Source organism: Doryrhamphus excisus, chromosome 13, assembly GCF_030265055.1.
Source record: "Doryrhamphus excisus isolate RoL2022-K1 chromosome 13, RoL_Dexc_1.0, whole genome shotgun sequence".
NCBI classification, from domain to species: domain Eukaryota; kingdom Metazoa; phylum Chordata; class Actinopteri; order Syngnathiformes; family Syngnathidae; genus Doryrhamphus; species Doryrhamphus excisus.
In genome coordinates this window covers 17,591,917-17,617,862 of record NC_080478.1, presented here as the reverse complement: position 1 = coordinate 17,617,862, position 25,946 = coordinate 17,591,917, and the positions used below count along the sequence as shown (strand labels likewise).

General features: G+C 41.2%; 2 protein-coding genes across 4 annotated transcripts in view; both read left to right on the top strand.

The window, feature by feature from the left end:
• Positions 1-25,946, top strand: part of mnat1 (MNAT1 component of CDK activating kinase) — a 116,780-nt gene continuing 90,834 nt past the window's right edge. Inside the window, exon 1 of one of the 3 annotated variants that reach the window (XM_058091527.1) lies at positions 1-147. The gene's annotated coding sequence lies outside the window, so the exon portion shown is untranslated. The remainder of the gene's footprint in view (positions 148-25,946) is intronic. The other 2 variants (XM_058091526.1, XM_058091529.1) reach the window with 2 other exon arrangements.
• On the top strand, positions 3-25,946 carry six6a (SIX homeobox 6a). The gene is made up of 3 exons (XM_058091531.1): positions 3-147; positions 23,406-24,304; positions 25,134-25,946. Exons 2-3 carry the CDS (start codon positions 23,733-23,735, stop codon positions 25,297-25,299), a joined length of 738 nt encoding a protein of 245 aa, XP_057947514.1. The 5' UTR covers positions 3-147; positions 23,406-23,732; the 3' UTR covers positions 25,300-25,946.

Genomic DNA, 25,946 nt, shown 5'->3' with positions numbered 1-25,946 from the left:
CATCACCTTGCATAAGGTTTACGTAAGATCACTTGTGAAATTACTGGATATTCCACATTTTTTCCGATGGATTTATCTTCTGGACTTCATAAGAAGATTTGTGGCCGCCTTTGAATCATCATAGCTCCTGCATTCTCTTGGATCCAGGTACGTCAGCGATTTTATATAACATTTCCTGTTTCCTGTTTGTTTTCATTAATCATGACATACTTCGTAATCTTTGTGGTATATTTACTGTGTTTATTTAATAATTCCAAGTCTAGATATGTTTTACATGTATTTATAGTATAACTTTTGATTGATTCAGTTGTTTGCATGGTAGTGACAGAGTTAGCAAACGCTGAGAATAGTGGCTTCACGGCGTGTTTTCATTCCATATATGGAGGTTCAATATCGATATATGATATATATAAAATACAAAATCAATAGAAAATGATTTATTCAATACTCTGGATTGGAAGTAGCTCCATATTACTTAGTTACTGCTTATTCTTTGCCGACTTCTTCCACTGCAAATGCTAGCTTGTTAGCATCAACCGAGCCTCGAGGCTTCTGCTCCGCCCCTCCATCTTTTTTACAGGCATGAGGGCGATACAGCTCAATTCCAGTCTATATCGATATCAACAATATGGGTTGTATTGATTTCTTAGAAGCAAATATTGATAATTTAAATGTATCAATATATCGCCCAGGTCTACTTGTAGGTTCAGTGTACACTATACAGATTAACCCCCGATTTTACACTTTTATGTCTCTATGCTTCGTGTTTATTTGTTAAGCGTTTAGATATCCCACTTTGTTAGGCGGTCTTTGAATGCACCATAGTTGTTATTAATGTTATTAGTGTTATTAATGGCTGTGACTCCCATTGCGTTTGTTCATTGATCATCATTAGTCATGAGAACCTGTGCTATATACGTTTTATTATTTAAATGTGTTTCTTAAGTCTGTGAGGTGTATTTAGGACTCACTTTTGCAAATGTTAATCCAAAATCAGATGGCAAAAGGGTTTCAGCTTTGTGTCAAAAATCAACATTTTTATGGCCGTATCAATTATTGACTTTTTTTGCTGGTGGCGTTGGATCGTAACGCCCACAAAAATTACTGCCATCTTAATCTGTAATCTGTGAAAATAACTGGTTAAATAACAAAAAGTAATGTATGTTGTAGTTTTCCTGAAGTTTACTTCCTGTTCTTTTGCTATACAACCGTTTGTATTGTTTACTGTTTGGCAACGATTCCATGTGTTAAAGCAGGGGTCGGGAACCTTTTTGGCTACGAGAGCCATGAAGGCCAAATATTTAAAAATGTGTATCTGTGAGAGCCATATACATTTTTTAAACATTGAATGCAATAAAATGTGTGCATTTTTATGTAAGACCAACAGTTTTAGATATAATGGGCTCTAATTATGTAGACCAGGCACACTACCCCACGCCAATGGGGTGTGGCCAGCACACTTTCGTGAGTAGCGCAGCGTCTAATAATAAATCTAATACATGTTGCCATTATTACAACTTCTGCTGCTGCATGGTTTTGCACCGTACTCCGTACACGTATTTCATTCTTTTGGCCATCTTCATCAGAAGGCTTGGTTCTGCAGCTTTAGCTAGGTGACTATTTGACTAAAGGAGGAAAGTTTACATTTACATGTTGACATCTCAATGACCGAGGTAGAATACCGCATTACCCAGTAATAATCAAGTTTTGGTGTTTGACCTGGAAAATATCATCAGGAAAGATTGATATGGTTGGCCGTATTGCAGTAGAAAATAGATGGACTGATTAAAATGCATAAGAAAGTTGTTGAGTTTGAATATTATTTTTAACAGTCATTTCTGTGATGGTTTACTTTAAAATTTTAGCAAAAATGCATTTTTATTGTGGTAAAAAATGCTTTAGAGCCAGATACAGTCATCAAAAGAGCCCTACCTGGCTCCCGAGCCATAGGTTCCCTACCTCTGTGTTAAAGTAAAGTGTGTTGCAGTTCATGTGAGTAGAATCACCAGCTGCCCGTTGAGGTCGCGCACTGTTGCACCGTACTCGGTGACCTTGTCAAAATCAATCACGGCGGTAACACACGACGATAGTTTTGTTCTTCTCGTGCTAAGACGTAATCTCTTTAATTGGTGTCAGAGTTGGACTCCTTATGGTGAAAGTTCTGAGGATCCCCGCAGACGGACGCGTTCTACTTGTGTTGACACTTGAGGAAAACAAATAAATGGAGCAGGGGCTGTCGTCGGCACGGTGGAGAATATTGTTAAAGTGTGTGTGTGTGTGTGTGTGTGTGTGTCCACTAAGCACTCCAGTTTGTCGGATTCCTTAGTTTGAAGTCAATTTCATCCAAGCCATCTTATTGAAGCCTTTGGTTACCCTGCTTGACGCCAACAATGTTGAGCCAATATAAGAAAAATTACATTACTCTTTTGCTTAATACTCCAATTCTCTTGAATTCAGTCAACAAACGACATTGATATTCTTATGTGCCAATTTCAGATGGAAATATTTGCTAAATTGAAGTGAATGAAAATGTGCTACATTAATGTCATATTCTGAAGTGCTGGTGATTTTTTTTTTTTTTTTGGATGACTTTGATTGCAAGATTATTTTTAAATGGAACATGTAACACTTGAGAATTTAGCTCTTAACATAGCGCTGTTTAACCACCTCTGGGCTTGAACACGATCCATCCTGCAATGCTGGTCAACTTCTGCTGTATTATAGGAAGGGTTGTTGACATACTACAGTAAACCTCGGATATATTGGACTCCGATATATCGGAAATTCGCTCACAACGGACCGATAAAAAAGAACCGATTTTTCTGTAATGCATTTCCAATAAAAATTCATTGCATATATCGGATTTTTTATAACGGATTTCGCCTATTTCGGACAAAATCTCCAGTCCCGTTCCAATGCATTTCCATTAAATTTCCCTCGCATATATCGGATGGCCGCATCGTGGCGCTCCGATTCGCCGAATTGTGACAGGCCGCTATACGACGTCGTTTGCAGCGTTGCCTGCGCGTCCAGGTACATTGGAAACATAGTCAAGGAAGTGCCTTTTTATAAGGGATAAAATCCGATTTACGCATATACCGGATATAAATCCGATATATGCGTAAAACGGACATTTTCCGGTATACGCATATAACGGATTTCGCTTATATCGGACAAAACCAGTGGGAACAATTGAATCCGATATATCCGAGGTTTACTGTAGTTATTTTGGTACTTCAGTTAACATGTTGTTGCCATCCTGAAACCTTTATTAATTTATTAACTGTGCAGGGAATTTTTCATTCTTTCCGCAACATTGTTTATTTTATTCAAGCTTTCATTGATCAAACCTTAAGTGTAAAAAGAATAGTCTGATTTTTGCTTTATTTATTTATTTATCCACAAGTTTTTCACAGAAAATGCCTAATTCACCGTAAGCCGCTAATAACGTATAAATACCTCATAATACAGGTCAAATGTACAGCATACATGGAGCACTGTTTGATTTTTTTTTTACAATCACTTCGGAATTAGACTCTGAAGTTTTTGCTCACTTTTCAAAACTTAACATCCAGACTTCGAAACAGATCATAAAAATAAGCACATTTCCAAACTGTAAACATTGAGACAACAGCTCAAATCAAAGTATTTCAAAATGGAATGCACACATTACATATGATATGTATTTTCATCTTATTTATTAATGACAATAATAACAACACAGATGATCAATGACTGATTTCACATTGTGGAAAGGGTTTTGAACACGTGTCAACAGATCAACTGAAAGGTCAAGCAGTGAGAGGATGGGAAAGATTTGGTATTGGACACAAACCTTTTCATAGAGGTGTCCTTGGGCCACGTCAGGGGTGGGGGATCATACGCCCCAACAAGGCCCATCGAAGGGGGGGGGTTGTAGAGGACAAGGTCAGGTACCAAGACGGCCACAGGAAAGTGTGGCAAATGAGATCAGAGCAATGGTTATGTATCATGTCATCAATCAGGGCATGACCATAAAGAAACCCGTTACTATTGGTTACTATTACTAATCCCCATGGGTGGAGTGGGGGGGTGAATAGCACAGAACACTGAGATTTACATACTGCGCTCGAACGCCTCATGTCTTTTAAAAAGCCCCCGATTTTTTGCACGTGTAAGTAAATTTATGCTTTCGCTAATAACGTGTCTTTGTCGGGGCGTTGCGGCCACTTTGTTCGTCAGTCCTTGAACACACCATGCGTGACGCAGATTGAGACTTACGGTATGTGTATGACTTTCTCCAATGCCGCACAGACAGATGCGTATTTTCTATTCTTCCTTGTACCTCGACCTTGTTCACAGATGGTAATGCTGTGTGTAAATGCACGGAGGTGTGGTTGAATCATGTTAGCGCTGTCCTGCTGTGCATTTTTTTTTTTTTTTGCATATTCTCATGCTATATGTGCTCAGATGCATTGCATTTTTGTTTTCATAATTATTATATTGGTTTCATTGTACTTATTATTGTTGCAAAAGAGCGTAAGGATCAGTTCACCCCGTTTTACCACAGCTTGTCACCACTTGTTAGCATTAAATCTTATAATAATAATACATTTTATAAATTGTATTTTAGTTGGATTTTATTTTATTTACATTTTAGGACACTCAAGGTCACCGTACAGAGTTGTTAAAATAAATAAAACTACAAATCTTACACCATCTCTGTTTTATATTAGTAGCCTATGTTTGTGGTTGGAAAAATAAGACATAAGACAAGATATAATATCATATTATATAACATAAATCAAATATGCTTGATGTTTTACGAGTGCAGGAGTAGCGGGTGCATGACTTCCAGTTAGATGCCTGAAAGGGAAAGTGAAAACTATGAAAACATTTCATGCTAGGTGATGATACATTGTTTTTTCAATGATAGAACAAATGCTTGGCTGGTCGTTATGACATTTGCATGGAGTCAGAGTGATTGTAAACAACTGTCATAAAGTAATTATACATGAATATTGTGTGCCGTCTGTGTAGGTGAGAGAAGATAATTATGACTATTGATACATTTGATACATACAGCAGTCAAACCCAGTGCTTCTTCTTCAAGGAGTGACATACACACGTTAAGAAAGCATTTTTTTTTTCAAATAAATTGAGTCTATTCCTGCTTCTTTTTTTTTCTCCCAATAAAACTCAGTGAAATTATTTAAGTTTCATCCTGACCATACTGATAACTGAGCCGTTCGGACACAATAATCATAATAAATTGAATATATGTCGGCGCGCTAACATCTGCCCTCCGCCCTCTCACGTGCGACCTCTCGGCCCGACTTGGCGCTTCGTCGCACGAGAACCGTGCACCTCGACGTCAAGCAATTAAAGCCGTGAATAGCAATCCATATGGAGGTTTTGCGAAAGCCACATGTGAAATTAGCAAAAGGTTAGAAAAAGCTTTCGTCGTCGCCCCTCGCTTGTTTTCACTGGATGCTAGATTCAAATTGGCAGGGGTCGCTGCGCCCCCTTTCAAGCAGGTGAGACAGGGGTAAGACGATCACCTGTGAACGCTCGCAATGGGAAGTGGAAGGAAGTAAGGACCGGGGTTGATGAATGCGGAGCACAAACATTAATAACAGGAAATAGACGTCAAAAAAAAAACAAAGTGCAAGGAGTTGCTGAATGTGAATGCGCCCATTGAGGTACTCTTTTTGGGTGTGAGCCCAATGCGCCCACTAATGGTCTGTTTCACTGAAGTAGCACCAGGAATGCTCGTTCTCTCAATGCTTTTCCAACACAGGGCACGCATGGCAGCGCTCCCATTTTGTGGATGTGTGTGTCTGTCATTGTATTTTCCATGCAGGCACAGAAAGGGAAAACTCATTCTCGTACACTCCCCCCGCCCCCCCATGCTGTAATGAACGGGGACTACATATTTATGTTTTTTTGCCAGAGAACACTTGAAACACAAGAGGGGTTTAAGTAAAGAGAGGCCGGGGTCTTTTGGGCCATTTTCAATATTTCCCCCCCCTTGTCGGCCCACGGGGCAAGTAGGGGGGTGCTTCTTTACAATAATCAGGTGACCAGGGGAAAATAGTGTGGCCTTAACAAGCCCAAATTAAAAAAGAACATCATTTTCATTATGCAGTCAAACACAATTACAAGCAAATGTTTTCTCTGTGGAGCTGCCCCCGCTTTCAGGGTCTTTGTCCGTGGCTCCTCAGTGTGTGCAGAGAAAGGACCCGCTGGTCAATGGGCAGCTGAGTGGCGTGTTCAGCGGAGGCCCACATCCTTAGCCCCCGGTACAGAATGCGTTTTGTTAGAAGAGCAGCTATACATTCTGAGCAGATTTGTTGAATTAGAGAGCACAGCGGGAGACAGGGGCGGCGGAGGGTAAGTGATGGGAAGGACTTGTTGCTAGGTGACTGACATACAACTGCAGGATGCCAGTTTTCAGAGCTTGGCACTCCTTGTCCGTGTCCTTTTTTTTTTTTTTTTTTTTTTTTTTTTTTTTTTTTTCTTATCATCCCACTCCTAAAATAAAACACAAACCGCTGCTCTCCCACATTACCACCAATTTATTTATCTACTGTAGCTCACATTCTTGCTGAAATCTCCAGAAAACAAAACGGGTTTATTTACGCGTTATTTTACATTACACATCTCACCGCTCCCCCTCCCTAAGCAATCAGCGTTGCAATTTTGAAAATCTTCCGGCTAAGTGTCGAAAAGGAAGAAAAATGCTTCCATGGGCAAAATAAAGGTGCATTACCTCTCGTTTGATGTACTGGTAAGTATAACATCTGACATAAAACATTAGCGTCATACAGACACCCTGTGCTATCAGCAAAAAAAAAAAAAAGGGAAAAAACAGTCTTTTCCTGAGGCTTGTAAGTGACACACAAGGTCAGGCAGGATTTCTGTAAACCCCCCACCTTCTTATCGGCCATGCTGACAGCAAATATTGCCATTTGGAAAAATGTATATTCAACTGCATCTTATTTCCTGTGTACTTTACAAGCTGTTCAGTGATTCTATAATGTTTTTTTTGGATAAATTATCACTGTTCTGTCCCGATTGGACAAAGTGTGCCGTGTATAAGCATATCAACCTATTGCGAGTACGTGCATAATGTTGATTTATTTAATTTCTTTCTTGTCATTTATTAATATATCCAGTGAAAGAAACTGTAATGAGTCTGCCGATACCCGCAGCGTAATAATGAGAGTTATTACTCACGCCGCCGTTCTCCATATTCGGCTAAAAGTTTCCGAATGAGACATTTTTTTTTCCACCTTATATTCATGCCACAGGCTCCAGCGATTCAGGGTTGGTGTCGCTCCTATTTGAAGCGGCGCCTGAAGGTCAAAACCACATTCACCCTAATGAAAACTCCCATTGTTGATTGGAATCTCCACCTTGTGCCGCCCCTAATCCTTTTCACCAAGGAAGCATCTCTACTTCTTTGTGTTGCCGCCGGCTTATGAGAATATCAGGACACACCTGTGCCCTGAGGAAAATTCCCCTGCTCTCGCTAAAGCTGCATTATTCAACGCAAGGCCATGGCAGTCAGTGTTTCTAAAAGTGTTTGGTTCTTTAGCAAGGCACAAAAAAAGAAGAAAGATACTGTTTGCAGTATTTTCTTTTCACTTGTAAAAAAAACCTACCGATATTCAAACACAATGTTCGTGGCGGATAGTAAAATAAGGTATGAAATACTGCACTATAGCTTATTGACGGAATGAATCAAGTACATTATTGCCTTCAGACACTGAACGCGAGTTGGGATGAAAATGATGGCCTTGCAGGCAGTGATTAATCTCAACTATGTGTTTTGCTTCATTTCTTTTATTCTGCTGAAATTGTTGATGCTCAGTTATGTAGTCTTTTTGTCCCAAAAGTAAATAGCGTTGACCCGGTGTGGCTTATGGACAAATCTAGTGATGTAGGGACGGGAGAAAATATCACACCGTATCTGATTTTAAAATCAGTAAGACTCTAACCGAAGCAAAACTTCAGAGATTTTCAACGTTAACCAAAAAGACGGCTGTAATTCATATTCAGAGTGGATATTTTTTAACATTTTTTTTTATGTTAATGCAGGTTGTACATTAAGAGGAAGAAATAAAGATGATAATAAGTCACTTTAGCTTAAAAAAATTAACTGAAAAGCATTTGTGTTCTTACCTTTTTGTCTGTATATGAAGTACATGAACCCTATCCAACTCCAGGAGATTTTTTTGTTACTTTGTTGTAAATGTCTGATCACCTCCTGGTGAGCTTGGCTATATCATCCTCCATCTAAGCCAGGGGTCTCAAACACGTGGCCCGCGGGCCAAATGTGGCCCGCAGGACACTAGTTTGAGGCCCCCGCCTTGATATGAAAGTTTAATGTTAGTGCGCAAGTTTGATATGGATGCTGTATGGTATCATGTACCCAGAAAAAATTATTACGTTTGATTAATGTTCATGTTAAAGGTTAAATAACTGTTAATAGTTATCCTCCCTATCCGTGTGGAAGTGGTAAGTTTTTGGCTATTTAAGTTTAAAGGAAATAACTAGCTCTCTAGTTTGCGAGTTAGCATGTGTCTCAAGACCCTGCAGTTGCGCAATATGTTGTAAATAAAAAGAGTATAAATGTGACTATAGTCGTGTTTTGTCATGTCTCTGGCTTTTAATCTGAAAAAAATAATTTGTCTACCCACCAACTATATGTGGTTTTTATTATTTGCTGTTTTATTATTATTATACTTATTTATTACAGGTTGATTGATTTTCTTTATTCTTGATTTGTTTAATTATTTTTCATCTTATTTTGTGTAGAAAAATAAAAAGTAAGATATTTGAGAACAGTGGAATGTTTTATCAGAGCTTTTCTTGTAGAAAATTGGAACCAAAGCGAAGTTTTTTTTAATTTTTTGTATTTAATAAATGCGTTTTTTTTTTTTTTGGAAAACCTGATGCGGCCCAGTCTCACCCAGACCCGAGCTCCAGTGGCCCCCAAGTAAATTGAGTTTGAGATCCCTGATCTAAGCAATCAAATTCATTCATTCCTAAAAAAATATTTGTAATGTTTTTGACATACTACACCCCCCACAAAAAATATATTTAATATATATATATATCATTTGGGCGGCACAGCGTTCGAGTGTTTAGCGCGCAGACCTCACAGCTAAGAGGACCAGGGTTCGATTCCACCCTCGGCCATCTCTGTGTGGAGTTTGCATGTTTTTGGGTTTTCTTCGGGTACTCCGGTTTCCTCCCACATTCCAAAAACATGCTAGGTTAATTAGCGACTCCAAATTGACCATAGGTATGAATGTGAGTGTGAATGGTTGTCTGTCTATATGTGCCCTGTGATTGGCTGGCCTCTCGCCCGAAGACAACTGGGATAGGTTCCAGCACCCCCCTTGTGAGGATAAGCGGTAGAAAATGAATGAATTAATGATTTTTTTTAATGGTGTATCATACAGTATAGTATTATATTACTGCAATATTTTGGCGACATGCTCTCAAAGAGAAACTGGCACACTCACTCGGACAGTACGGCAGCATCCTCTGTGGTTCCTGTCTTGTATTCGATCAGCAAATGTAAAAACTCAGTGATGTAGTAAATGTTAAACATTTAAAATGTATAGAAAATATATTTTTAATACCGTTAAATGGACAAATATTCCATCCATATTGTAATCTCTCACAGTTGCTTGTTGCACTTACTGATGAGTTGGAATTTATGTGATGTACTGTAATGTTCTGTCAAAAACAAATTCATTTTTTTATCAGTAAACTTTCATATTCAAATCTTAGGTTCGGGTGTTCTATTACACGCGACTTTATGGAGCATACAATTACAACACCCTCATCAATGGAGTTGACCGTCCTTACTTTGTTTCAATAAACCGAGTGCCGGCAACCTTGGATAATGAATGTTTTTAAAGCATGATTGACAATAAAGGCATTTGCACCAAACTGAGTGTACAGGCAGGTCACACGCGGAGCCTGGGCTTTTTTAAAGTTAAGATTTTATTCTTTTCTTTAAATATGTCAGGCATAAAAACCAATGTCATAAATGTTAAGATAAAATCAATGTTGCTGTTGAAAAAGTCCAATAATGAAGTTGCTGTAATCAACTACCCGAGGCTACCTACACCTACCTTGCAAAAATAGTAAAGGGTTGATTCCACCAAAATTATTTTCTACTTCTTATCCTCACGAGAATCGTAGGGGGTGCTGGAGCCTATCCCAGCAGTTCCTTTCATGGCGAGAGGCGGGGTAAACCCTGGACTGGTGGCCAGCCAATCACTGGGCACATATAGACAAACAACCATTCACACTCACATTCATACCTATGGACAATTTGGAGTCGCCAATTAACCTAGCATGTTTTTGGAATGTGGGAGGAAACCGGAGTACCCGGAGAAAACCCACGCATGCACGGGGAGAACATGCAAACTCCACACAGAGATGGCCGAGGGTGGAATTGAACCCTGGTCTCCTAGCTGTGAGGTCTGAAGGTCTGAGGCTAACCACTCGACCGCCGTGCAGCCCAGCTAACTAACATTCATTCAGTTTCTACCGCTTCTTCCTCACGTGGGTTGCGGGGGTGCTGGAGCCTATCCCAGCTGTCTTCGGGCAAGAGGCGGGGTACACCCTGGACTGGTGGCCAGCCAATCACAGGGCACATATAGACAAACAACCATTCACACTCACATTCATACCTATGGACAATTTGGAGTCGCTAATTAACCTAGCATGTTTTTGGAATGTGGGAGGAAACCGGAGTACCCGGAGAAAACCCACGCATGCACGGGGAGAACACGGGGAGGGTGGGATTGAACTCGAGTCTCCTAGCTGTGAGGTCTGTGCACTCACCACTCGTCCACCGTGCAGCCCTCAATACGTTTTATTAACTGTCCCAAAATACGTACCCGAAGAAAACCTACACATGCACGGGGAGAACACGGGGAAGGTGGGATTGAACTCGGGTCTCCTAGCTGTGAGGTCTGCGCACTAACCACTTGTCCACCGTGCAGCCCTCATTACGTTCTTTAACTGTCCCAAAATACAAGAAAACGTCTCAACATCGGAAAAAGTCAGTTTTGTCGCTAGTCGCTTTTTGAGAAAATATGTTCCCAGAGTTAGCGACAGTCACCAAATGAGAAATCTCATCACATTGTAATCTCATGACACCCTAATACAATACCATTAATTACCCAGCCATTCCCACCCCAACTAATAATTTGTACACATTGTCTGCACAAAGTGGTATTTATATCCATCGAGGAAAGAGTCAAAGAATCAAATTCACTCACTTACAAGACGAGGTGTTGTGCATGAGCCGATTGGGTCTGCTGCCACATCGTTTTTGGCGGGTTTCCATACGACTGCCGAGATAAGACGGTATTAACGTCTCAGCTGTGAGTGTTCAGAACTCTTGGCAGGACTTTAATGAATCTTTATACTCAGGGATCCCCAAGATGCTTTTTCTGCTTTTATATAGCATTTTTAGGACTTTTCTTTGGCTGGAAAAGTAATGGAATGGAATGGCCTTTATTGTCATTATACAAGATGTACAACGAGATTGGAGAGCTTCTCCTTTCAGTGCAGTAGTCAAGTTTAAAAAAAAAAAAAAAAGTATATAAAAGTAGAGTAAAAAAGACAATTTAACAAGATATATACAAGGTATCCAAAATATACACATAGTATTGCACAGGAGCATATGCAGGAGCAGACATATTGCAGATATATTAATTTTAGTGCAATGATAAATGGGTCATAGTGCAAATAATGACTGGTGTATACAGATGAGTAAAGTCACATATGAGTGTATTGTATTGGGTTGTTAAAATAATAAATATGATTGAGGTAGTAACAGAGGCAGTGATGGAAATACAGTAAACCTCGGATATATCGGATTCAATTGTTCTCACTGGTTTTGTCCGATACAAGCGAAATCCGTTATATGCGTATACCGGAAAATGTCCGTTTTACGCATATATCGGATTTATATCCGGTATATGCGTAAATCAGATTTTATCCGTTATAAAAAGGCACTTCCTTGACTATGTTTCCAATGTACCTGGACGCGCAGGCAACGCTGCAAACGCTGCAAATGACGTCGTATAGCGGCCTGTCACGATTCGGCGAATCGGAGCGCCACGATGCGGCCATCCGATATATGCGAGGGAAATTTAATGGAAATGCATTGGAACGGGACTGGAGATTTTGTCCGAAATAGGCGAAATCCGTTATAAAAAATCCGGTATATGCAATGAATTTTTATTGGAAATGCATTACAGAAAAATCGGTTCTTTTTTATCTGTCCGTTGTGAGCGAATTTCCGATATATCCGAAGTTTACTATATGTAAACTGTGCCTAATTGCATGGGTTTGTTTTAGCACCTCAATTCGAGCTCTCATAGCAACATCCCTGCCACTGGCCACCATTGAAGATCAGACTCAAGACTGGTATTGATCAGGATTTTTTTCCTGCCTCGGCTAAAAAACATTCCATCTCTGAATTTGTGTGTTCCAGCTTGCTCATTTCCAATGACCCCGATCCTCAGCACGTCCGATGATTTAATCTTCCCTGGCAGTAGCACCCAGAGCAGCCCTCCGCTTGCCCTCGAAACATGCATTTTTAATCAGTATATTAAGATGTCACATAACAGTCTGAGCTCATCATGGATGCCGCTAGCCATAGCACATAGGAGTCCAGCTATTTAAAGCAAGATTAGACCCGGCTGCTGGTTATTGAATGCTCGATGATGAAGTGAAAAATATAGCACATGGAAGAGCGTAGCCGTCGCGAGGGTCAAAGTCAGATGAAACATAATATTTGAGTCTCTTTTATATGCTATCATGAGATGCTACGTGGCGACAAAGAGAACAGATCGTTTGACTCATCTTCTCAAGGTCTCCGAAGTCTCTGCCGGGCCCCTCGTCCTTGTAGCACAAGACTGCTGATGCCACGCAGTGCACCGAGAGAGGGGCCGCACACGGCTAAATATTTCAGGATGTGTGAGTGGCGAAAGCGAGATGACTCTCAGCCTGTCAGTTGTGTTTTGGAGTCGCGGCATCAAAGCAGGGACCTGTTCAGTGACATCGGGTAACTCCAGCCGTGACATGAGCGAGCGTATACGCCCGGCGCACTCACACACACACAGATAGATGGCACTGTCAGCTATGTCCTGTCACACTCGTCACCCTCCAGCGCCAGCGTTGAGCCATACGTGCACACAGTGATCAGGCAGCTCACCATCTCTGCCTTCTCCTGCCCGTACCTAGACGGCTCCCTTCATCTTAATGAGCTCTGTCAGAGTGGCATTTGACATAAGCCATCAATAAAGCACAGCTGACAGACAAGTAAGACTCTCACTGGCCTCTGCCCCCCTACCCCCCCGACAGTGGAAAACAACTCCTGAGTTGCACGTTGTGATTAAGTTGCACATTCTCACGGTTTCATGATGATGTGCGCACGCAAACTACTTGGCTCCATGAAACAAGCACCCTCCGCAAGGCTCAGAAGGCCGATTGGGATTGTTGTTTCTGTTTTATGACTAATTGAAAACGCCGTCGGAGCGAACAAGTGTTTGGCACTTGTACGGCGGCTTTTTAGTTGGATTTTGTCTCACTGTTTATTTATTATGCAAAAAACTAATTTTGGTAGAACTGAAGAGGAACCAAATATATTTTTCATACTACTACTCAGTGAATATAAACAGTACAGTGTCCAAAGTCGAATGCAGCTCAAGTCATTCATTTTCTACCGCTTATCCTCACGAGGGTCGCGGTAGGTGTTACATCCTGGACTGGTCGCCAGCCAATCACAGTGCACATATAGACAAACAACCATTCACACTCACATTCATACCTATGGACAATTTGGAGTCGCCAATTAACCTAGCATGTTTTTGGAATGTGGGAGGAAACCGGAGTACCCGGAGAAAACCCACGCATGCACGGGGAGAACATGCAAACTCCACACAGAGATGGATGAGGGTGGAATTGAACCCTGGTCTCCTAGCTGTGAGGCCAGCGTGCTAACCACTAGACCGCCGTGTAGCATTGATATCTATTATTCATTCAGTCATTCATTTTCTACCGCTTTTTCCTCCTGGTCGCCAGCCAATCACAGGGCACATATAGACAAACAACCATTCACACTCACACTCATAATAAGAGGTCCCCTTTAAAAGGAAAACTGCACTTTTGTTGGAATTTTGCCCATCATCCGCTATCCTTATGTGAGACATGAACACGTGTTTCTCTTTTCTGTGCGTTGTCAAGATCCAAAAACAAACAAAAAAAGACGGAGCTAAGAACGCACATGATGGGAAACACATATTCCGCCTATACAGCCTTCTGAAAAAAGGGTGTGTCCCATTACATGTAGTAATGAGATGTCTCTTTTTATCTGTTTTTATATCTTTAGAACTGATATGTGTTTGTTCATTCATTCATTCATTTTCTACCTCTTATCCTAACGAGGGTCGCGGTAGGTGCTGGAGCCTATCCCAGCTGTCTTCGGGTGAGAGGCGGGGTTACACCCTGGACTGGTGGCCAGCCAATCACAGGGCACATAGAGACAAACAACCATTCACACTCACATTCATACCTATGGACAATTTGGAGTCGCTAATTAACCTAGCATGTTTTTGGAATGTGGGAGGAAACCGTAATACACGGAGAAAACCCATGAGAGAACATGCAAACTCAACACAAAGATGGCAGAGTGTGGAATCGAACTCGGGTCTCCTAGCTGTGAGGCCTGCATGCAAACCACTCGGTCACCATGCAGCCCATGCAGTCGTACCTTTATTTCAAGCAAATAAACAATGTATGAATTTATACAGAAAATGGCACAACCAAGTCCAAATAGATTTGGGGAAAAAATAAAATGATACATAATTACACCTATTTGAGGCTCGGAATGGAGTGGGGAGAAGTACAACTTATTAAATACCACCCCAATCCGTCAAAGAGATACTTTGTTGGTAACCAAAACATTATATGAAATGCCTATAGTTCAGCAAGGTCATGCAATGTATTTTTAGAATTTTTCATTTGAGAAATAGCCCATTTTTGTAATCAATATACCCCACCTTATGAATTATTTGTATTGCCCTGTTCTGTAGATAAAATAGCAACCTCTATTATAATTATTGCTCCGTACTTCCACACAATGTTACCTATGGAAGGACTGGGGAGCAATACAAGGTATGTAGTGTATTGTAATCAAGGACATGTTTAACTCTATTCATGACTGCAAGGCTTTTAGAAATGTTATTTGATATGTGCATAATATGTGTTTTCCAGTTTAATCCTAAATATTTCATTTCTGCAACCATTTTTGTAATGTCACTTCATAAATACGAGGCCAAAATCTCGGCAAATGTATGGGCTTCAATGTTATTCTACGTCAGGTATTCATACTGTCATGATCTCTCAATGACAAAGGCAAAACAAGGTCGGATTGTTGAGCTACACAAGCAAGATGGCACCATTTTATGCTCTGATGAGGAAAAATATGTAACCTCGACGGTTCTGATCGCTGCCGACGTTACTGCAATGACATGGAGATCCCACCTGGAGATGTTTTCCACATGGCACAGTGGAACGGTAGACATTGTGATCTGTTTTTTTTTTTTTTAATGAAACAATAGAGCTTCAGGTTGTGCAGGGGTGTCAAACGGTAGATGGATATGTGGACATGTTACAACCCTCGTCTGTGTGGATTTTTTTTAAACAACAACGTTGCAGTTCACAATGTCCTCCAGACAAGAACTTCTTCAAGAGGAATAACACTCTTTTGGACCCTGCATGTTCCTCTGGTCTAAATCCAATTGAATCCAACATTTGGGATGGATGATAAGGGATGTTTTCCAAAATGGACATGAGGTTTCGGATTGGTGGATGCTCCCTGTGAAGCTATCTTTACCACCTGCAGCAACATTCCCATTTTGCGTCCTGGAAACACTAGAATAAAGCAGGTCCAAACCATTTTTTGAGGATTTTTTTTTTTTACGAATGGTACAGAAAATTTTGACAGCTGCCATTCTTGTAGTGGCTGAAATATTCTTCTCACTTTTTTTTTTTTTTTTTTTTTAGCTCAGATTGGTTGTTTTGTGGGCGGCATGGCGTTCGAGTGGTTAGCGCGCAGACCTCACAGCTAGGAGACCACGGTTCAATTCCACCCTCGGCCATCTCTGTGTGGAGTTTGCATGTTCTCCCCGTGTGCATGCGTGGGTTTTTTCCGGGTACTCCGGTTTCCTCCCACATTCCAAAAACATGCTAGGTTAATTGGCGACTCCAAATTGTCCATAGGTATGAATGTGAGTGTGAATGGTTGTTTGTCTATATGTGCTCTGTGATTGGCTGGCGACCAGTCCAGGGTGTACCCCGCCTCTCGCCCGAAGACAGCTGGGATAGGCTCCAGCACTCCCGCGACCCTCGTGAGGAAAAAGCGGTAGAAAATGAATGAATGAATGAATGGTTGTTTTGTATATTAAAAAAATGGAATTAAGTTTTGTAGGACCAAATCAACTTCCAGAAACCATTTTCCATCCTGTTAATGTAATAACGCCAACCTTGGCATTTACAGTAAACCTCGGATATATCGGATTCAATTGTTCCCACTGGTTTTGTCCAATATAAGTGAAATCCGTTATATGCGTATACCGGAAAATGTCTGTTTTACGCATATATCGGATTTATATCCGGTATATGCGTAAATGGGATTTTATCCGTTATAAAAAGGCACTTCCTTGACTATGTTTCCAATGTACCTGGACTGGGCAATGAAAAGAGACGTAAGGTAATGAGAATTGAACTTTATTGGACTCTGAGCATAACAAATTGTTAATTAAGCTAGGCCCTGTTACGCCCGTCAGGCCTACGTTATTTCCAATAGTGAGGTTAAGATCTCATTCACTGCTGTGCTAGTATTATTGACGTCACTCACTTTTATATTTGTCCTAAATCTGGAGCCAGGAGAAAGACAATAGCCAGTGACATCAACAAGATTAGCATAACGATGCGGCCATCCGATATATGCCAGGGAAATTTAATGGAAATGCATTGGAACGGGACTGGAGATTTTGTCCGAAATAGGCGAAATCCGTTATAAAAAATCCGATATATGCAATGAATTTTTATTGGAAATGCATTACAGAAAAATCGGTTCTTTTTTATCTGTCCGTTGTGAACGAATTTCCGATATATCCAAGTCCGATATATCCGAGGTTTACTGTACTATCATGAAGTAATGATTAATCATTCCCTTGCGTTAATGGACACATTCCACCATCCTGTTTCTTTCGGGTCTGTAAACGTAACTCAAGATGTTCAAGTTGTGATTCTGAGCTTTCGTAGACACGTGAAATGAGTCCAGCATTCCATATATTTTCAAGAAGTGAGGTATTTGTGTGTATTATTGCTTCTGCTTTTCTGGTTTATAGATCCGTCGACCAATATGGCAGATCTTGAAAAGATGTAAGAGTATGTAAAGGTCAATAAAGAAAGAGCTACGACACAGCAGACAAAAGAGCAAAGTGTGTCAGAGAGAGACGTTTATTGACATGTATGTGTGTGCAGTAAGTATGAGAAGGCACAGGCTCTAGACAATGTGAAGTGGAGGTGAGGCCCGGATGGCACGGCTGTGGCGTTGTGACCTGTGCCCTGACTCACGCATCATGTAGCTCCGTGGCGCCAGAGGACCTCCTGACCGTGATGAGTTTTGACTCCTGTCAACTTCCGGTGTTGTCAAAAGCCTCTGACATGGGAATGTTGTTTTTTTTTTAAATTTTTTTTTACTTTTCTGCTGTACATAAATGCATGGAAAAAAAATGAAGCAGTTCTTTTGGACTGCAAATTGTCACATTTTCTGGTGATACAGTATGTAAGTGAGTTATGTTTTTGGAAGAGGCGCTTGTGCACTCTGCGTGCTGGCGAATGAAAGGGAGTCAGAGTGTGTGTGGGAGGCTTTGGAGGGAGGTCTAAAGACAGAGCATTCAATCAACCCACCTGTTTTGACTAGTTCTGTTGATGTGGCACTGCTGTGTGTCGACACAAAAGGGGTTCATGATTTTTGTTGAATATATCGCGCAGGTTTGAAAAGGCAGACTTTTGGACATCTATTAAAAAAAAAAAAACTCTGGGTTTACAGTTCGTTGTGGCTCAAAAAGATGCAGGGACTGAAAAGAAAATCTCACCGCTGGGTGTCTATTTGGTGTATCCTGTGCTCGGCGTCGAGAAAAGTCACATTGTTGTTGCCCTTCCAATTTGCCGCTTGCCGTCCGTGGCTGAGTGCAATAGTGGATTTACTTCTCCTAATAGTCAGCTTGGCATTTCAGCATCGCCTCTTGCACACAAGACGCACGTTGTGCAAGTTGTATAGGCAGCGCTTTTGTTCATTAACTGCGCTATATGCGTCTCACAAATGCAGGTAATATGGCCGTGTTGTGTAACGTGTACACTCCCCAGTTTCATTTAGCCCTCCTGCGCCCCAGAAATTGACTGCATTCAGAGTGGAATGGATGTAATAATTGCTTGCACTCTATAACATACACAGTAAATGCACCCGCCCTGAAAATAAATAAAGAAAAAAACAGGGCTGGTTTTCAAGGTACTGTATTTTTAATGGATTTTTGCAGTTCAATCCGTATTGCTTGTTTTGCAGTGAGATGCAGTGCAAGAGACCGTAGTTGAAACAGAGACGGTATGGGGGAAAAATGATGTTTTGTGTTCCATATTATAGTGAATACCCGCACACTTGCGATTTAGCATTCTGCTAATTCTAACTCTCACTTTTAAGTCGGTAATGATTTATAATATATGGTAATACAGATAAACCGTACTGCATACATGTGGCGCTGTTAAAATAGCTTTACAGTTTTAGCATTTTTGTCATACTTCACTGATAAGATTTTTTGTCATGCGTTTTGCATTTTATATGTTCTTCGGCGGTCCTTGAATCTAATTTAATAATCGAGACTTTTGTTGTAAATGTTGATCCGAAATCGGAAGAGAATGTCATCATGAACCCAACCATTTTTGCAGTTCAATCCGTATTGCTTGTTTTGCAGTGAGATGCAGTGCAAGAGACTGTAGTTGAAACAGAGACGGTATGGGGGAAAAATTATGTTTTGTATTCCATGTTATAGTGAATACCCGCACAATTTGCGATTTAGCATTCTGCTAATGCTAACTCTCACTCTTAAGTCGGTAATGATTTATAATATGTGGTAATACAGGTAAACCGTACTGCATACATGTGGCGCTGTTAAAATAGCTTTACAGTTTTAGTATCTTTGTCTTTATGCTTCACTGATAAGATTTTTTGTCATCCGTTTTGCATTTTATATGTTCTTCGGCGGTCCTTGAATGCATCATAATTGCTGTAAATCACAAAAGTTGAAACGCACCTACAACTTCTACTCCAGTTCCAGCTGTTCATGCATCATCTTCTTGAGTACCTTTCACATACTTTCTAATTTAATAATTGAGACTTTTGTTGTAAATGTTGATCCAAAATCGGAAGAGAATGTCATTATGAACCCAACCATTTTTGCAGTTCAATCCGTATTGCTTGTTTTGCAGTGAGATGCAGTGCAAGAGACCGTAGTTGAAACAGAGACGTTATGGGGAAAAATTATGTTGTGTATTCCATGTTATAGTGAATGCCCGCACAATTTGCGATTTAGCATTCTGCTAATGCTAACTCTCACTCTTAAGTCGGTAATGATTTATAATATGTGGTAATACAGAAACGCCAAAATGACTATTTTCAGCCAGGAATTAGCCAGTGGAGTTAAGGCCAAATATTCCATGCTCCGTAATAAGCGTTGTGGTGTGCTGTGTACTATATGTTGTGTCAAAACAAAAGCTTGGGGGGGAGGAGTATGTGTGTCAGGGCAGGGCTTTGGCACGTATGCGCGCTCCCACACTTTGCCGTTGTGGCCTATTGGCTCCCCCCGCAATCCATGTCAGCAGCACTGCGCCGCTGAAGGACGCTGGATTACATACACTTGGGGCCAACGGGTCAACGGATAAGAAGTCTTCTCTGTTACCGCAAATCCACAGATTAAACGTAGCATCAAGAGCATCGTGCTGCCCCCGAGGGGCAAATGGGTCTGAAAAAAGTCGACTCACTGAGAGCTTTAGCTTAACCTTTCTGTCACCACGATGGAACGAGCTCAACCTATGAACGCAGCGACTTTTAATTCTCGGCTTTTAAATACATTGGGGGTCACGCCGGGGTTAAGGGGGTATATTGATGACATGATATCTTAATTGGAAATTTTAATCCCATGCAGGGATACATAAATAGAAAAAAGCAAATGGTGGCGTCTGTGCAGCTTAGCATTTTATAACACGGTGTATAAACAGACCTCTCGTAACAAAGATGTTACACCAGTGGTTGCTTATTGTGGGCTAGCTGCAACACAGGAGGGGGGGCAGATGGTGAGAGAAAGGTGCTGGGGAGGTTTGCATGGGACTGTGGCAGCATGGCTGTTGGTGACAGGCTCTTGTAGCGTCTCGTCTGCTCCAGTGATCCTCGGGAATCTGGGTCATTTCCAGCCCGTTCACATGTAGCTATTCCCTACTCTCTTTCCCTATACTCCTTCCCTCCCTGCTGCCCAAAGGCAAGCTATGACCCAGCTACATGCTCATAATGACGATGACACAAAGTAAAATGTCTCTTATTGTAATTCGGAGGCAAAGCTAAGGGTCGGTCACCACCCCTGTCATTAGTCTCATTACATGAGCACCCTACTTATGTCGGGTTTTGTAGCTGTGCGGCTATCCCACGTCATAGAAACGTGGATTTCTTTGACAGCAACATCATTTAGAAGCTGCTGCTTATAAGTTTAATTCACATTTGTCATAAAAAGTTGACAATGAACCCAAAGCTTCTACAGCAAACCTCGGATATATCGGACTCGGATATATCGGAAATTCGCTCACAACGGACAGATAAAAAAGAACCGATTTTTCTGTAATGCATTTCCAATAAAAATTCATTGCATATATCGGATTTTTTATAACGGATTTCGCCTATTTCGGACAAAATCTCCAGTCCCATTCCAATGCATTTCCATTAAATTTCCCTCGCATATATCGGATGGCCGCATCGTGGCGCTCCGAAGCTAGCTGACATTCTGAGACGTTTTAAAGCAAAGGACATTTTTAATGCCGACGAAACTGGGTTATTCTGGCAAATGCTGCCAGAAAACACCCCTGGGATTTATTGAATGAGATCTTAACCTCACTATTGGAAATAACGTAGGCCTGACGGGCGTAACAGGGCCTAGCTTAATTAACAATTTGTTATGCTCAGAGTCCAATAAAGTTCAATTCTCATTACCTTACGTCTCTTTTCATTGCCCAGTCCAAGTACATTGGAAACATAGTCAAGGAAGTGCCTTTTTATAACGGATAAAATCCGATTCACGCATATACCGGATATAAATCCGATATATGTGTAAAACGGACATTTTCCGGTATACGCATATAACGGATTTCGCTTATATCGGACAAAACCAGTGGGAACAATTGAATCCGATATATCCGAGGTTTACTGTATAATAGCTGCAAATATGGGAGTTTATATTACTACACATTTATGCAAGATGTTTTGTTTACCATTATAATGTTGGCTTATGTCTTTTATCAGCTGATTTGAAATAAGGTGCCAATTTAAAATACATTAATAATAGTGTAAAGGGTGTTAAGACTTGGATTTGCACACCGGAAGGAAGTTATTTTAAAACCGTATTATGTGCATATTGTTTCATAAACATCAGCGGAAAATCTCTAGAGTTGAAAATTCTTTTTTTTTTAGGTGAAATTATACAGTGAGGTCTTTCTGATTAAAATATGTAAAGCTCCAGTTTGTAGTGTTATTTGGCTTAATAAAGGAAAGGAGCACTTTAACAAAATTGCTCTGCGGATTTAACACAGAAAGCGGCTGCATTGAATCCCATTTTGTGTGTGCAGACAAGTGGCTGCTGAGATGAGGATGCATGAAACAAATAGACAAAAGGGGAAAAAAAAGATGTTTGAAAGAGACGCACTGTGTGTTTGCTGTGCTCAGTGTGGAGATATTGGTGTCAGGAGGCCTTCTGTCTCCATCACACAGTGCTGGCAGGCCTTGCCTCGATACTGCTCAACCTTCAAATTGTGCACTATAAAATAATGAGGAAATTATTATTGGTATGTGAAATGGCCTGTGTGTAATTTATATGCTGTTAATGAAAAGAATATCTCTGACTTGATAAAAAAAAATTTAAACCATGTCTATATTGTTATTTTCAGTTTAAGTCCGTTTAAGGGATCAAAAACCTCAAGATGTTTTATTAATGGTTTCTTCCTAGAAAAAAAATGGAGTTTGGGACAGGCAGTCTGTGGGGATGAAATATTCACAAGGTGGCTAAATATTTCAAAAGCAGCACCTTGTCAATTTACCTTCACTGCAGCATGGCACTGATCCTTTATTTACCGGCTGCTGTGATAATACGCGTTGACCTTGATAAACAAAACCTCCAGGTTGGCAATCACGCAAATAACGCGGCCTTAGTGGGCTTTATGTGTTCATAGACGTTCCTTGCGTTTTTATGCAAATCCGCATGGATCGTTTTTTTTTTTTTTTTTTTTTTTTATTTACTTCTGAATCCAAGACTATGTATCTGCAGTCGACCAGCAAGAGAATGAACAGCTTCTTGTGCAGAAGGCATTTCATAACCCCGGCATCAAGCGTCTATAATTCATGCACAAAGAGCCCGAAGGGGATGCAGCTCAGTGTGGATGCGTGTGCACGAACCTGAGTGTGTGTGTGTGTGTGTGTGTTTATGTGTGCGCGCCTATGTGAAAATAATATCGGGCCTTTCCGTCAGAGTGAACTTTAGTACTGTATCCAGCCATGAAATAATCTGACCCGACACTTGAAACCATCTGCGCTATCTATCCGCCCTCTTATTTACAAAATCAGCCTGAGCACAAAACGGGAGTGTGGATGATACTAAAAGCTGCCAGGGACGTCATAATCCTATATACACTAACGGAAAACACAGTTTATATACAAATAATGCAGAAATATGTAGCATTTTAAGCGTAAAAATGCTCCTAAGTGAAGTGTTTTTTTCCACGCTGGCAAATCACTACAGTGCGTCTAAAAGACGCTAACCAAAAAGGTCAAAATGTTTATATTGTCTTTAGAAAAAGGGAGGCGCCGAGATCTGCTTTGCGCCTGATTGGGCCAACTTGACAGTGATTGACGTGCAGCCATGGCAACCGGGCAGCCAATCTGCCAAGTCCAATAGGAAATCATCAGAGTGGGCTTGACTGTCTTTTTCTCCCCCCTTTAAAAAAAAAAAAAAAAATACACCTCTGCTTCGGATTTAATCCTCTCCTACTTTCAATCCCAGCCCACCTTGAAAGATACATCGCAGCTCCGGCGTTCTTTTACGCGTCCTTCCAAGTTGCCAGATAGCGAGGATGCTAGTGAGGATGCGGTAAGGCTGCCTCCAACGCCTCCAGCGGCATCCTTGTTTCCTCGTCTCCCCGGCTTGGCCAGACCATCGCTTGTCTTCAGTTTTTTTTTTTTTTTTTGGATTGCCTTATTTGTGTTTGCGTGTGCGTGTGCGCGCGAGCGCGTCTCGGATCGCCTTGGCGCGCGTAAAGCAGCCCAAGGAGTCGACGTGGAGGAGAGAGAGGAGCAAGGAGGGGGAGACCCAGACCCAGGAGAAGCCTCCATGTTTCAGCTGCCCATCTTGAATTTCAGCCCCCAGCAGGTCGCCGGGGTGTGCGAGACTCTGGAGGAGAGCGGCGACGTGGGTCGCCTCGGCCGCTTTCTGTGGTCGCTGCCCGTCGCCCCGGCAGCCTGCGAGGTCCTCAACAAGAACGAGTCCGTGCTGAGGGCCAGGGCTGTGGTCGCCTTCCACACCGGTAATTTCCGCGAACTCTACCACATCCTGGAGAACAACAAGTTCACCAAAGAGTCGCACACTAAGCTGCAGGCGCTGTGGCTCGAAGCCCATTACCAGGAGGCCGAGAAGCTCCGGGGACGCCCGCTGGGGCCCGTTGACAAATACAGGGTACGGAAGAAGTTCCCCTTGCCTAGAACCATATGGGATGGAGAGCAGAAAACCCACTGCTTCAAGGAGCGGACCCGGCACTTGTTACGTGAATGGTACTTGCAGGATCCGTACCCGAATCCCAGTAAAAAGCGAGAGCTTGCACAGGCTACCGGACTTACACCCACACAGGTCGGAAACTGGTTCAAAAACCGAAGACAACGAGACAGAGCCGCGGCTGCCAAGAACAGGTAAATGGTTTATTTATTGTTTGGTTTTTTTTGTACTTTAGGAGAAAATAGATCCGTTTGACAAAAGTGCCACCCGGGAGCCATTTTAACCTCGGCTCCTTTTTATTAACGAATTAATAACAACAAACAAAAATTGAAAAATAGAACAAAAATGATCCATAGGCTCCAGTTTATAAAATAACTATGAATAACACAAAGCTTGGTCTTTAAAACAGGCCTATTTATACATATAATGTATATAAAGCTTTTTTTTTTTAATAATTGACAAAATTCTAAATATGAAACTATGCTTTCGTTTTTCAGTATGCACCCCCCGGTGGGGAAAACCTTGCTTTATGGGGGCATTTCTATTTTGCCAAATCCCTTACGGTTTAATGACATTTTGGAAAGAAACATTTATATTATTTTTGATTATTTTTTATTTGATTCTGTCCCTTTAAGAAGATGCTCACATTTAAAAAAATTCCACACAGAATTTGTATTGTTTACAATTTGGGGAATAGATAATTTTGCAAAATATCATTATTATTGTGCATTTAAATTGATGATGATTTGTGCTTTGTTATAATGGATGGGGTATTATGAACGTTACAATGAAACTATATAGTTACGTTGTATTTTATTGTGTATTTTATTATTGCATAAACATCACAAAAGCCTTCTTTTGAAGAAAATAACTAGCGCTTTGTGTCTGCTGTGTGAAAACACTCCATTACTGTAAAGGGGTGCTTTTTTTTTTGCTCCTAGACAGCGTCTCTGTTGTCTCGCCTTTTATTGTAATCATGTGATGCTTTCTGATGTCACGTCTGCCATGCCCGCGTCCACCCAGGCTCCAGCAGCAGGTCCTGTCCGGCGGCTCCGTTCGCTCCCTGGCGGACGAGGACGGCACCGTGGACCGTCTGGGGAACTCGTCCAGTCCGGAGGCGAGCCTGTCCAGCAAAGCGGCGGCCTCGGCCATCTCCATCACCTCCAGCGACAGTGAATGTGACATCTGACCACTCCGGCTCCGCTCCTGATGAATGAAAGGGGAAAAAAAGGGAGGATGCGAGTGAAAGACAATCGAATAAAACGACTCATAGTGCCTGCGTTGAGTTACACACACATACATATTTGGATATTTGACGGTTGCCAAAAAGACGACAAGATCTGTGATGCCTATACTTTTATTATTTTGCATCTGACATACGGATAACCCCCCCCCCCCTCAGTTGAAAAAAAAAAAACACCCGAAAAGGAAGGCATAATAACGAGCGCCTATATAACCTGCTGTTTTCCGTGGGTATTTCATGTTGAAAAAAAAAGAACTGTTATTTTTGCGTTACTTTGAAAGTTTTATAAATAATGTTTATTTGCCTATTTAAAACTATCTGCTCTGTCGTTTTTGGATTTCATATTCATTTTCTGCTTGATGTTTTTTAATACTTGTGCACAGGTGAACCTGTTGAGCATGCGCGCTTTAGTGACGTTGTGTTTCAGTAAAAGGAACAAAAAAAAAGTAACTTAATAAAAATAATTGTGGATCAAGAGAGTTTTTTTTGTGATTGGTGTTCGCGGAGGGAAATCGGGTAATTAAAATAAAAAAAAAATATGGAATGTTTTATAAAGCATCTTCCATGAGAGGTTTGCATCCATTGTTAATGGC

What these genes read in the sequence shown, in the direction of transcription:
- six6a (XM_058091531.1), top strand. Translation starts at nt 23,733, where the DNA reads ATGTTTCAGCTGCCCATCTTGAATTTCAGCCCCCAGCAGGTCGCCGGG. An exon ending in GCCGCGGCTGCCAAGAACAG is followed by an intron (nt 24,305 to 25,133) that starts GTAAATGGTTTA and finishes GCGTCCACCCAG; the next exon opens with GCTCCAGCAGCAGGTCCTGT.